General features: G+C 41.6%; 1 protein-coding gene across 3 annotated transcripts in view; it reads left to right on the forward strand.

Moving 5' to 3' along the window:
* tmtc2a (transmembrane O-mannosyltransferase targeting cadherins 2a) overlaps positions 1-12,847 on the forward strand; it is a 50,206-nt gene that overhangs the window by 26,740 nt on the left and 10,619 nt on the right. For all 3 annotated transcript variants that reach the window (XR_001776200.2, XR_014086013.1, XM_008400628.3), the window contains exons 3-9: positions 6,011-6,839; positions 7,259-7,373; positions 8,005-8,090; positions 8,962-9,146; positions 9,290-9,368; positions 10,374-10,495; positions 12,038-12,119. Coding sequence is in view for 1 of the 3 variants with exons in the window: in XM_008400628.3 (XP_008398850.1) it covers positions 6,011-6,839; positions 7,259-7,373; positions 8,005-8,090; positions 8,962-9,146; positions 9,290-9,368; positions 10,374-10,495; positions 12,038-12,119 (1,498 nt within the window). In the remaining 2 variants the exon portion in view is untranslated. The remainder of the gene's footprint in view (positions 1-6,010; positions 6,840-7,258; positions 7,374-8,004; positions 8,091-8,961; positions 9,147-9,289; positions 9,369-10,373; positions 10,496-12,037; positions 12,120-12,847) is intronic.

The following is a 12,847-nucleotide window of genomic DNA, read 5'->3' on the forward strand; positions in this document are numbered from 1 at the left end:
CAGTTATCTTGGCAGGGAGCTCATTACGTGCCGAGGCCAGCCATGGAGCAATGGTTTCCTTGATTATGAGCCAGATGTCTGGGAAAGCATGGGAAAACAAAAGGAAGAGGGGTATGGAGAGACAGACTTAGCAGAAGAGGAGGAAACTATGGACTCATTTCCTTTTTTCTTTATCTTTTCTTTCTCAGACGGTGGCCCTTATAGGGCTTTGGGAATAGATCGTTTGCTTTCACCTGTTTCCTATCCTGCCAGCCAAATGCAAGTCAAGAGAAACGGCAAACGTGCATGAAAACTTCCAGCATTTTCTTTTTTCTCTTTTTTTTTATGCAATCAAGAGAATAAACAACCCAAGACATGACATCCTGACGCTGCTCAAGTGGAGAAACACAAAAAAGAAACGCAAACCATTGGCGGCGCAGGGAGAACAGATGTGCTACCTACGAAAACGTCGGTTCTCGCTCTGTTTACTCTCTAAACAGACAGATTAGATTTCAAATAAGACAAGATGAAACGGGGAGAGGAAGTTAGAAAGTGACGGATGGCGACGGATAAAGGTGAGATGTTATCGCCGCGGTCTGTTGAGAAAACAAAACGCGCCCCGTTTGCTGGCGTAATGAGAACATAACGTCTGGGTTTTTCTTTTTTTTCTGGCTGCTATGGTTTCTCAGTATAGCACAAAAACAGACTGATGAATGATGCTCCAGACATTAAAACAGGGCTTTGGGTTCGTTGGTGTTAAGAAAAACCCATGACGTCTCTGCCAAGTCTGGTGTGTTAAACTTTGGCACGTGTGGCATGTATTTCATTTGAAAATCTGTTTAAAAGTTGAGCTTGAATTTGAATTAATCCCTATTCTAAAAAACTAAACAAAACAACAAAAAAAACACGTGTGTGATTATAGCTTTATAAATGAAGTAATGTGTTTAACACTCATAATCCAAAATGAGAATAATGAATGTTTTATCAAGACGTAAGGTATTTTCTCACTCTACCTCATCCACTCTTTTTCGGAACAATCTCCCCAACAAAGTTGGACGTCTAACGTTTTAGCAGGCAGTGAAGGAATCTGACATTGTCTTTGCCAGTTTAATTTAAGCATCAGAGACTCCTCCTTTCTCATTTGTCTCAATGAGCGTTGCAGACACACAGATTAAGTTCGGCGTAACCAGCTGACGGCTTGATGGATGCCGGGCCAATTATCCTGCAGCAGAGGCATTCAGCTGTGAAATGATGTTCTCAGCTGCAAGTTCTGCTGCATAGTCCTTATTTAGCGAGCGTTCCTGAAGGCAAGGAAAACACACGGTTTGTGTTCTCTACGGAGCGGGGAGTGTCTCAAGTCTGATTCAATTAAAGCTTGCACTGTGCAATGTTGTCACGTAATTCTTGGCGCAGTTGGAACCAAGTTAAAACTTCAGCTTTAAGCGGGTGTCATTGGAATGGTTTGCGATAAAAACCGAGACAAAGCAGTGCGTAATTGTGAAGTGGAACAAAAAAAAAGAAATGAAACAATTTAAGTTATTTTGACAAATAAAAATTCCAAACAGTGCGGCATGCATTTACCCTCAGCTCCACATGCTCTATTAGCCCTCAGTAAAATCCTGTGAGAATTGACCTGCTGCTTTGAAACGTCGCCAAACCAGTTCTTTTACAGGACCAATTAAAAACTGGATGGAGCACCAACACTGTTTTGGTGGAAAATCCTTTAATAGGTCCCACTAACTAAACTAAAAACAGTTCTGTAATTAGAGTTTTTTGTAAACTACAATAGACCCAAATCCTTTTGAGTTTGCATAAAAGAGACACTCACCACAAATCAAAATCATTAACATTTTTTTGCCAAATTAAACCCAGCAGTTCCGTAGAAGCACATTTTGAAGTCCTGCACGATCATATCAACATCTGGTCTGAGACCACATTCACGCTAACCCCGCATATTAAAACCCCGTTTTAAATACAACTCCCAGAAAACCGACTTCTTTACAAAACCAGGACAGAAAAAAAGTCGTTTTATGTTTTTCATTTGTGATGTCTTTAATATATCTTTCTACATTTTTGTCCTGGGTTGCAACCAACATACACAACTCTGATCAATACACAAATGCCTTTTTCTGCATGTGACACCATAAAAAAAAAGTCATCAGCAAGCACAAATTTCTTTACTTTTATAGTCATGTTTGCTTCACTCTGCTTCTCTATATGCTCCAAAATTGCGTTGAGCATCATTTCAACCTCTGACCCAATCCCTGCCATCAGCAACACATCTTTCATTAGGATAACTACAATGTACTCTGTATACTTCTTTCCATTTCAGCAGCAACCGCGCCGTTGTGTGATGACTTGGAAGACTCCTGCCAAGTCAGCACAATCCAGGAAACATCAGACCGGTGCAACCCTCATGGTGTCTTTCATCATAATAACTAAACGTATCACTGGCAAGGCCTCAAATGAGAGGCGTGTGTGTGTGTGTGTGTGTGTGTGTGTGTGTGTGTGTGTGTGTGTGTGTGTGTGTGTGTGTGTGTGCAGGAACTATCTTGGAAGCACTGAAAGCATTTTTCACGTGCAAGCTGCTTGCTCTCTGCCTTAAGGTTTCCCATTAAACGAAGAACAAGTTCCTCATTTTAAACTTTATGAATAAGGAGTTTGAAAGTGCACCCTGTGATTTTTTTTTTTACTTCAAGGAGTTTTGAGCGGTTTATATTGGACGTGCCTCGAACAAGAAAACAGAAAGATCGCCTCCCCGCTGCGTTGCGTCAGTCCGCAGCCATTTCAGATGGTGTTTGCATGAAGTCATACGTGGCTTGCCGTTTCCTCTGACAAGTTTTAAAACCTTCCCCAGAGTACGGTGTCAACAGGCAGACCACACACTTCTGGGATCAATAAAGTGAGAGGGAATAATGACTAGCAGAGTTCAGAGATAAAAGTGGAGCCCCGCGCTGTTGGTTTCGAAAAACTGAGCGCAAAACGGATCAGCCAAATGAAAGAAAGATTGTTGAGAGGATAATCATTTTTATGGGAAATACAGCAAAATTAATGAAATAAATTGTGAGATGCAAAGCAGTTTTATGGGCTTGAACGTGTTAATTGATCCAATATGGAGCCAAAGTGCCTGAATGTCTGAAAGTAAATCTCTAGGAGAACAAAAACTATTGGAAAGCTAAACAACTTCAAAACTAGAGGATACAACTAAAAGACTGCTCTGTGTATTATTAACAAAAAAGAATAAAAAAACAAAACCTAATTCAAAAGACAATATTGGGTTAGGTATGATAAAAAATAAAGAAACCCACAAGACAATTAAACCAAAAAGACATGACATTTCATCTATAGATTCTACACCAGAGAATCAAAGTTACTCAGAACTGTAACACTAATGGTTCCAGTCGTTAGCAGAAACCTCTTTTCACTTTATTGGCCTGTTGCCTCTACGCCGAGTTAATTAGAAAGCTTGATTAAAATTAACTGTAAATATCCTCTTTGTTTTTGCTGAGTTTGTTGGGTCGCAATCCGTTCGAAAGTCAATTAAAGAGCAATTTAGGAATTGACAAGGCAGCGAGACGCTGCACGGACCTCATTGGGCTAAATACCACAAATTACTCTCCTGCTGGAATTGGCTTATCTTCCAGTACAAAGTAAAATTGGATTCCTCAGTCAGTTTCCTCAATTGACTAAGAATATGGGCTCATCCGTCAATAAACACATCCACCGTTTTGTGCGCAAGACACTCGTTCTCCCTGCTTTCATACAATAGAGTATCAACGTAAATATCCAATGTCTTTCCATTGTCACTTTCATGTTCAGAATGTTGAACTTCTAGAAAATGATTTTCCAGAAGTGGTATGCGATCCTTTGCTGCTTCTAGTCATTCATAGACAAACCTTTCCAACAGTAAACTTGTCGGAGGGGAAAAACAGTTAAACAGACACCAGTAGGTCAAGTAAGTCTGTTTAACCTCTTATGGTTTCTGTCACCGTACACATTCAAGCATGCAGACTGGAAAACAGCGCAACACCTCTTTACTCCTAGGCTAGGAATGAGGGATGAGTAAGATGAAAGGGTTAAGGATGATGGACAAGATGAGAAGGGGGTACATATGAAATGTGAGAAGGATGAGCTGGGTGGAGATGAATGAGGGATGGATTAGATGATAGGACCGGGCGTCGGGCATGATGAGAGATGAGAAGACTCTTAAATGAGTGATGACGAAGATGATTTGAGGGCAAAAGGGGTTAAGATGAGAGACCAGTAGGAAGAATGAGGATCGAACGGGATAAATGGGGTGAGACGAATTAAGACCGATTGATAAGGATGAATGAAATGAGAAGAGGTTGGCTTAAAGGATGAGGCGAGTAGAAAAGATTGAGGGAGAGTGGAATAAATAGAATAAGCAGCATGAAAAGGCCTGTGGATGATGGACTGATGAGGTGGAGGAACGAGGGTTGAGGTGAAAGAATGTGGTTTAGAAGAAATTAGAAATTAACAAGATGAGTGTGATTAGAATCGACTATTATCAGAGGAGTGGGAATCAAAGAAGAGAAATCCCCCAAGTGGCAAACTGCCCTGAATGGGTTAACTGAATTAACCAGCTGAGTGGTCAAGATATGGTCCTGATTCTGACCCACAGCTGAGAACAGGACAGACATACTTAATAAAAATGTCTCCTAACTAGGTTGTGCTAGAAGAAAGCATCAACATCACCTATATGAGATTTAATTTGGGTGCACATACTCGCAGCACCGGTTCCCTGAAGACAGGTTCAAGCAGAGTTTACAGTACATTCATGACTGGAAATGAAATAAATAGGCTATAAAAGTAGAAAGCTAGCAGCACGGCTGTAATCACCATCTTTTATAATATCTTTTATTCCGGCCCCTCGGTGGGATGGATCATGAATACGAATTACTTTTTTGGAACAGCGGTTCTCCAGGTTTTCCCATCTCATTTGTTTTTGCTTGAATTAAAAATAACTTCGTCTTCTTCTTTTTTTTCATTAGAAAAAAAAATGTAGGTAATAATTAATCCTTGGGGTGAAACGATGTATAGTGACAGGAGATCTTGGAACGATCCGTTCTTATTTCTTATTATCAACGGAAAGTTGACTTCTGCAAATTGGAAACGAATATCTGAAACTTTTTAGGTACAAACTGTTTAGGTAGTGATTAATTCCTGGGTTGTGACGTGGTAGTTATGTCAGAAGCATGAGATGTAAACTCCTCCTGCACAAAATAAGCTCATTACACATCACATTTAACAGTAATGCTGGCAGGCAACACTAATAAGGCTTTGGGGGGAAAAAAATCCTCCCGTGCATGCAGTTTCGAGCACAACTAGGTCAGAACTGGGGGGGAGTGTAAATTACTAATATGTGGAAAGTTATTAAAGTGTTTTGACACTTTTCTCCTTTCTGCTTTGAGTACTTTGGGATTTTCCCTCTCGTTATGCGTAGTGAAACCTTGCTGACTCGAAGGAATTTTTTTGGCAAGGCCGATCTAAAGCGCAATAATCTTTTCCTGCACCGAGTACTCGCATGTTCAATTTAAAAATGATTATTCCATTAAATAGCGGCTCATGTTGCTCCTTACCAAAGTGCTAACCACTGCGGTGCACTGCTGTCTGAGAGCGTCTTTCAACAGTTTGGGTTTGTCGCCATTCCCATGTCAGCAGGGCGGTATTTTATCTGACAGCGATAACGTCAGAGTATCCCATTGTTACAAAGAACAACATGTTATTTTCCCGTGAGGGTGGTTAGAGGGAGAAAGCAAACAAAAACTTTTCATTAGGTTTTATGCATTCTTTTTTAACCAAAGCAGTGGGTTGAGGAACTGAGAGTTCTCTAGAGTTGCACAAAGAGATTTCTACTGGATGTCACCTTGCTTGTACATTTATAAGCATATGAGAACGTGATTCCTTCCTCTTTTTCAAGTTTTGACCTAAACCAAGAGTGTATATAAATATATGTGTGTTTCCTTTCACATATTTATTTAGTTGTTTTGCCTTTTCGTTTCTCTTTCAGAAAAAGAACCTAAGCGTTTTGTTGAGTCTCTGCACGCTGGCCTGCTGGGGAGTAATTCTGCTGTCAGTCCGCCTCTACTGGATGGGAAACAAGCCTCCAAACTTCTCCAACTCAGACAACCCGGCAGCCGACTCGCCACATTTCCTCACTCGAACGCTAACATTCCTCCACTTGCCTGCTGCCAATGCCTGGCTCCTGCTCTGCCCCGACAAGCTCAGCTTTGACTGGTCCATGGACGCCGTGCCCTTGGTCAGGTCCTTGGCCGACTGGAGGAACCTTCACACTGCTGCCTTTTACTGCGGGTTGATCCTCCTGGCTTTGTTCGGCTTCCGCGGTGCCACTGTCGCAGCAAAGGAGACCAACGGGAAATCCCATCTAGCAAATGGAAAGTCGGTCACGAATGGGAATGGTTACCATGCCCCTGACACAAACCAAAACACGGATCTGCCAAAAACCACTCTCAATGGGTCCGCTGTACCTCACCGCTGTTACTCCCACACATCCCTGCCCCCCACAGAAAGCTTAGTTGTGTTTTCACTAGGAGTAATGGCATTGCCTTTCATCCCGGCCACCAACTTATTCTTTTATGTGGGTTTCGTGATTGCAGAGAGGGTACTTTACATCCCCAGCATAGGCTATTGCATACTAGTTGCGACAGGTGCACGAACGTTGTATGTTAGACTGAGGACTAGAGCCTGCAAGGCTGCAATGTTGTGCCTTTGCATTGGACTCGTGCTACTGAACGGGCTCAGAACAGTTCAAAGGAACAAAGACTGGAGCAACGAAGAAAATCTTTACAAGTCTGGGATCCATGTGAACCCTGCAAAAGGTGAGAGGGTCTTCAGTTCTCAGGATGTCTGCTAACCCTGTATATTATTGCAAGGTTTTTTGCAAGGTACCTTGCAAAAATGTCTATTTTCTTTGAACATTTTCACGTTTTGTACCACTGCAATCACAAATCTACTTGTATTTTATTGGGACTTCTACTGCATGTTTGCTTTGACCCAATATGGCTTATTGCAGAAATGTGTGTATGTTTTCCTTTCAATTCACGCTACTTTGTGTTGATCTATCATATAAAATCCATTGAAATGACGTGAATGCCAAGGCATTGAGTGTTTTACAGGATATGAGAAGCGCTGCAAGGCAGTGTAAATGAGTCCAAACTGAAGTTGGATATTTTTCAGCAAAGACCAAGAGTTTGTTTTCCCATTTTGTGAGTGTTTGATTGACATATGTCTCCCGTAGCCTGGGGAAACCTGGGAAACGTACTGAAGAACCAGGGCAAGATGGCGGAGGCGGAGAAGGCATACCGAAATGCTCTCCACTACCGAGGGAACATGGCTGACATGCTGTATAACCTGTGAGTGTTCAAAAAAAAAGTCACACCTCCTCTCTTGGCAGAGTCATGACACAAATAAGCTCTGACTCCGTGAGGAAGCGGCAGCATCAGACCAAGAGCTGCAGAATGAAAGAAAGGCAGAAAGAACTTAGAGGCTGCAAACTAAAATAGATCCAGTGCAGCAGTAATAGAGCAGGCGAGACACAAAGCAAGAGTGTGACAGACAGGAAATAACTTTTGTGTGTCCCTTGAGGCTCTTTGTACCTTCTGCTCCTGATTTGATCAGTCGTGTTTGCCGAGCCTGTGGGAGAACACGAAACAATTTCTAATCCAGCAGGCGTCAAAGGTGCCGAACCACCCGACGGATCGACGCCGTTCTGCTCCCGTCTCTCTTCTCCTCCTCTAAAGTTGTGGGCATCAATAAGCTGCCGATTCAACAAAAAGCAAACGTGTCATGTCATTCTAAGAGATAGAGAAGCTGTTTGTGTGTGATAGATGTTAGGATATATTGTATGGTCTTTGAGGATATTTTCCTTCCAAAATTCCACTTATCCTTTTTTTTTTTTTTAGAAACTGTCAATTAAATTGGAGAAAACCCGTGAAAGAGTTTGCGGTGATGTAAAGTTTTTTCATATTTTCTGTTTTCAACCAGGGGTTTGCTGCTGCAGGAGAGCGAACGTCTCTCCGAGGCGCTGCAGTATTACAAGCTCGCCATTGGGAGTCGACCAACTTTGGCATGTAAGCCGAGTTTCCTTTTGCTGCTGCCATGATATTGTAAAAACATACAAGGAAAGGGCGATTTTCGATAAACCGCCTCCCTCCCGTTTGGTTTGGGTTTGTCAGGATTGATTCCATGCCAGCCAATAATCTCTTCTGAAATGCCGTAACTCTCCAGTTTTCAAGTTGAACCGGTCGCTTTGTGGCCAACGACGTGATTTAAAAGCCCTCGCTCAGCTTGACGGAGAAGTGATCACATTCAATCTCACACCCGAGTGCTCACACATGAGATGATCGTTTGTCTTTTACTTTACCAAGGGCGACGTTAAATAAAAAAAGAGAAATTTCCCTTCAGCACATTCGGTGTGATGAATTACCTTTGGATCTTTGTGAGCTTTATCTCTTCCAGGTGAATGCATTTCTATTCCCCACTTTTCCTATATTTATTTAATCAGCTTTTTGATCTCTTCCTTTCCTCTCCGTCACCATATTATTGCTTTTATCCGTGGCGCTTCACTTTCTGACTGAATGGGCATTTTTAAAAAAGATTTTATTGTGCTTCATTACACTTGATTTTATGCATCGTATAACTTAAATAGAGTTTGAGAAAAGCGCTATATAAATAAAATGTACTTCCTGTTCTTGTTGCTACTCCTCACCATTTATTTCAGTTCAATTTCTTTTTCTCTTTAGGAATGCCGGGATATAGTTTGTTTGTTTTGGTAAAAAAATAAAAAAATAAAAAATCAGGAAAAAACATGCTTTCTTTTACCTAACAAAGGATAAGGTGTTCATTTTAAAGAACGTTCTGGTGGTTTGTTTTCAGAAATCATTTCCCGTTTAATTTTCTATTTAACTTAACCCTTTCTGATTTCTTGATGTTTACCCGCAGCGGCGTACTTGAACACAGGAATAATCCTCATGAACCAGGGCAACCTGGAAGAGGCCAAGCGCACCTTCCTCACTTGCGCCGACATTCCAGATGAAAACTTGAAGGACCCTCACGCCCACAAGAGCTCAGTCACCAGCTGCCTGTACAACCTGGGCAAGCTGCTTCACGAGCACGGCCAGCAGGAGGTTAGTCTTGTTGACGCATTTGTATTCAATAGCACTGAAAAGACTGGAAGCAAAAACTGCTAAAAACATCAATAATTTTTGCTTTATGCAAAATGAAGTCTCAGCTTTTAAATTCCCCCCCACCTCCCTCTCTTGTGCTGCAGGAGGCTCTGTATGTTTATAAAGAAGCAGTGCAGAAAATGCCAAAACAGTTTGCACCACACAGCCTTTTCAACATGATGGGTGAGTTACAGTTTAAACTGTGGAGCCTTTGTTTGCAGTCCGGTGTGTTAAGGGTTCAAATCGCCTGTTAATTGCAACGGGGATTACTGCTTTTAAATGGGAACTCACTGTGATTCCACCAATTTAAGGTGGAAATGCAAAAACATACAGCGAAACAAATCGACTGGACTCAATGCCGATTAAAATATGTGCACACGCTTTTTTCTTTTCCTTTAGAAGATGATTTAGGAAGAGCTGTGTTAAACCTCGCTTCCCCTTCTGTGTTATTCTAACACTAATTACGTTACTCAAAGCTCATCCTGGTGACATAGTTGAGATTTCATGGGAATTAAATTCCTGGGACAGAGTAGAGGAGGATTAAGGAGTATGTTTAGTCAGGTGGTTCGAGGGTTTTAGGGAGCGACAGTGTTTGTATTAGTACAGCGACGGCTAGCGGATACGTTTTCAAAACTTGATGTCATTTAACTGGTTCGTTGTTACAGACGCCAACTGCGTATCTTTCCTGGGATCCATCCCTACTGCCGATTCTTTGGATTTGTGAACAACAATGTTAATGCTAGGAATTCAGGAGTATTGTTCTTAAACGGGGTAGTTTTATGGTAAGGATAAAAATATGTATATAAAACAATGACTTACCATTGGGTTGTCTCAACCTGGATTTCCTGCCCATGATCCAGATTGGGGGGAACTGAGATTTCCCGATAACCAATCCCAGTATTGGTATTTCGTTAAAATCAATGCTGTCGAAAATAGAACAAGAGGATCCATTAAAGTCACGGAAGTCACTCTTAACATTAGTCTTGACAAGCTGCACCGATTTGTTATTCAGCAGTTACTATGGGGTAACTAAGCATAGTGAGTGAATATGTAAGACGCCTGAAAAACACTTCCATTTTCCAAAAAATATATTTTTTTTAAAGTTGTTTTTTTAAACTTCTATAATATTTCTGTTAATATCACACGTAAAATGCTAACTGTCTGCCCTGGTGTGTGGTGCTTTTTCAGGAGAGGCCTATATGCGGCTGAACAGGCTGGAGGAGGCCGGTTACTGGTACAGAGAGTCCCTCAAAGCCAAGCCTGACCACATCCCTGCCCACCTCACCTACGGAAAACTGTTGTCAATCATTGTACGTCCCTTTGCAGACACACGGGCAATACAGATGTACTAAACATTATGATCAGCCCAGTGGTTAATAAGACCTACTACTTTAACAAACCGCTTTGCAAGAGCTGTGTAAGTGTACGTTCTTTAGGAGTTGAGTGAGTCCAGATAAGAAACATTTATTTGTAACCGAATATGTTCCTGGTGTTATCTTTGCAACAATGTTTGTTAAGAGATATCCCAGACAAAATAGCCAAACTTTGAGCGGTGATGTTATGCTGTGCAGAAAAAAAAGATCTCATTTCCTCAGCTTCCAACTTCTCCGCCGTGCTACGACAACAAAAGGAAGACGTGACGACAGATGTGTTCACAGCTGAGCTGGGTTTAGATCGGGGGGAAATGATCTGTTTGCCCTTTGCGACCCCCCCCCCCCCCCGCCTCCCAATCCCCCCGTGAAGATGCATGACCTCCCTCCTTCCTCAGCCCTAGGTGCAGAGTCGAAGACGCGACAGACCTCTGAAGCTACGCGCGGACTGTTGCATACTCGCAGCTGTGATCTTTCAGGCCTCGATCCCACAGCTCCGCCGTTAGCTGAAACCTGAGGATAACGAAAACTTGTACTTACACGTGTGTCGCCTCGAGTGGCCGGACATCTGCTTGGCTTTCTGGGATTCGGGGTGACGGAACACACATCCACGTCCTCCGCTACGCAGAACGAGAAACAAGAGGATGGATGAATCTTGAATCAAAAACCAGATGACAGGCTTATAATGGAATTACTCCATTTCCTTAGAAAGTTCCACCTGAACTTTTGTGCTCCTGGACAGGATTTCCCAGAGTACAACTTTGTTTTCTCATTTTTTATCCCTAGCATTTGTCTGCTTACAAAGACATTTCTTAACCTAATGAATTCATCACCAAATTCCCAGATTTTTCATTTAAAAAAAAAAAAAAAAAGCTTACTTTCTCCTTTCACACGAGCCTGAAACATTTGATCAAATATCCCGACGGACGACCTTCGGTTTTCATAGACAGTTGGAGGAGAAATTTAGAGAAAGCAGCCAAAAGGAATTGTGAAATAGGCTATCCACAGCTAATATTCCTCCTCATTCATTTAGACCAAGTTCAGACACGGGAGGAAGCTAATGAGGCAATGTTAATATGGACGGCCCTCTCATTTCCTATTGAATGGCAACCCCACTGGCAATATGGAAGCAATCAGTGCCGAAGCATGAAGCAGAAGTGCTGCAGAGGAAGCTTTTTTTCGCCTCTCAGTTTCAGTGCTACTCTACACTTGTAAACACAGATTTTTTTTTTTAACAGTTGCCAAAAATGCACAATCAATTAGTACATAATTACATAATAATTAATGGTTTTGTTAGAATCCTGATCATTTATGCTCTTTTTTTTTTTTTACCCCGCACCAGGAAATCAGCCTAATTATACAAAATATGCACAAATATGAAATGTAATATATGTTTTTGCTCTCTCCTCCTCCTGATCATACCGAAACGGAAACATCTAAGCTTAATTACTCGCCGTAACCTGTCTGCGTCTCTCCTTTCAGGGGGAGAAAACCGAAGCGGAGAAATACTACATGAGAGCAATTCAGCTCGATCCAACTAAAGGAAACTGCTACATGCACTACGGTAAGAAGCAGAAGACATTCATTCATTAATAGGTACGGTGAACCTCTTTTCAAAAAGGCGTTTCAGATCCGTCGCTCACTACATTTCCAAAAATATCTTCAGTTTTCTCAGTAGTTGACAGCCCATTGTTTTTAATGTGATGAACTAATCTCTGTCAAACCTAAAAGTGAGATTTTTTTTGTGTGTTTGTGTTAAAATACATTAAAGGTCATCACACTTTTTTTTTTTCCAGAAGATTTAACTTCTTGTACTGTTATTTGTAAGACTAACCCTAATAATTACAAAATGCCATGATTTTCTCTGGGCTTTGGTTTTATCTGACCACTGAGGATTTCATTCCCTCCAATGAAACTGATAGCCTAGAAGTTTCCAATTTGTTAAAGGCTTTTTCCCCCCTGTGATATACAGTTGACAAAGCGATCACTGAGGGGAGGATTTGTTTGTTTGGATCTTCACTCTTTAAATGTACTCTCTGAGATGAGTTTTAGTGGTACAGTCACATCACATCCTGGCTGAAAATTGATGTGCCCTTATTTGATTTGAACGTGTGAGCTTACAAAAGCAAACTGAATTAAAATGGGGATTAAAAGAGTGACATTTTTCCCCGCTTTTGAAGAGGAAGTTGGATTCAAATCTAACAGGAGTAGGGGGATTCTGTATCCCATTCTCCTTCGGGCCAGAGACTGTTGTTGATTGAATTCGAGGTTTATCTGCTGCCCCCTTCACAG

Source organism: Poecilia reticulata, chromosome 23 (genome assembly GCF_904066995.2).
Source record: "Poecilia reticulata chromosome 23, P_reticulata-male-v2, whole genome shotgun sequence".
Taxonomy (NCBI): Eukaryota; Metazoa; Chordata; class Actinopteri; order Cyprinodontiformes; family Poeciliidae; genus Poecilia; species Poecilia reticulata.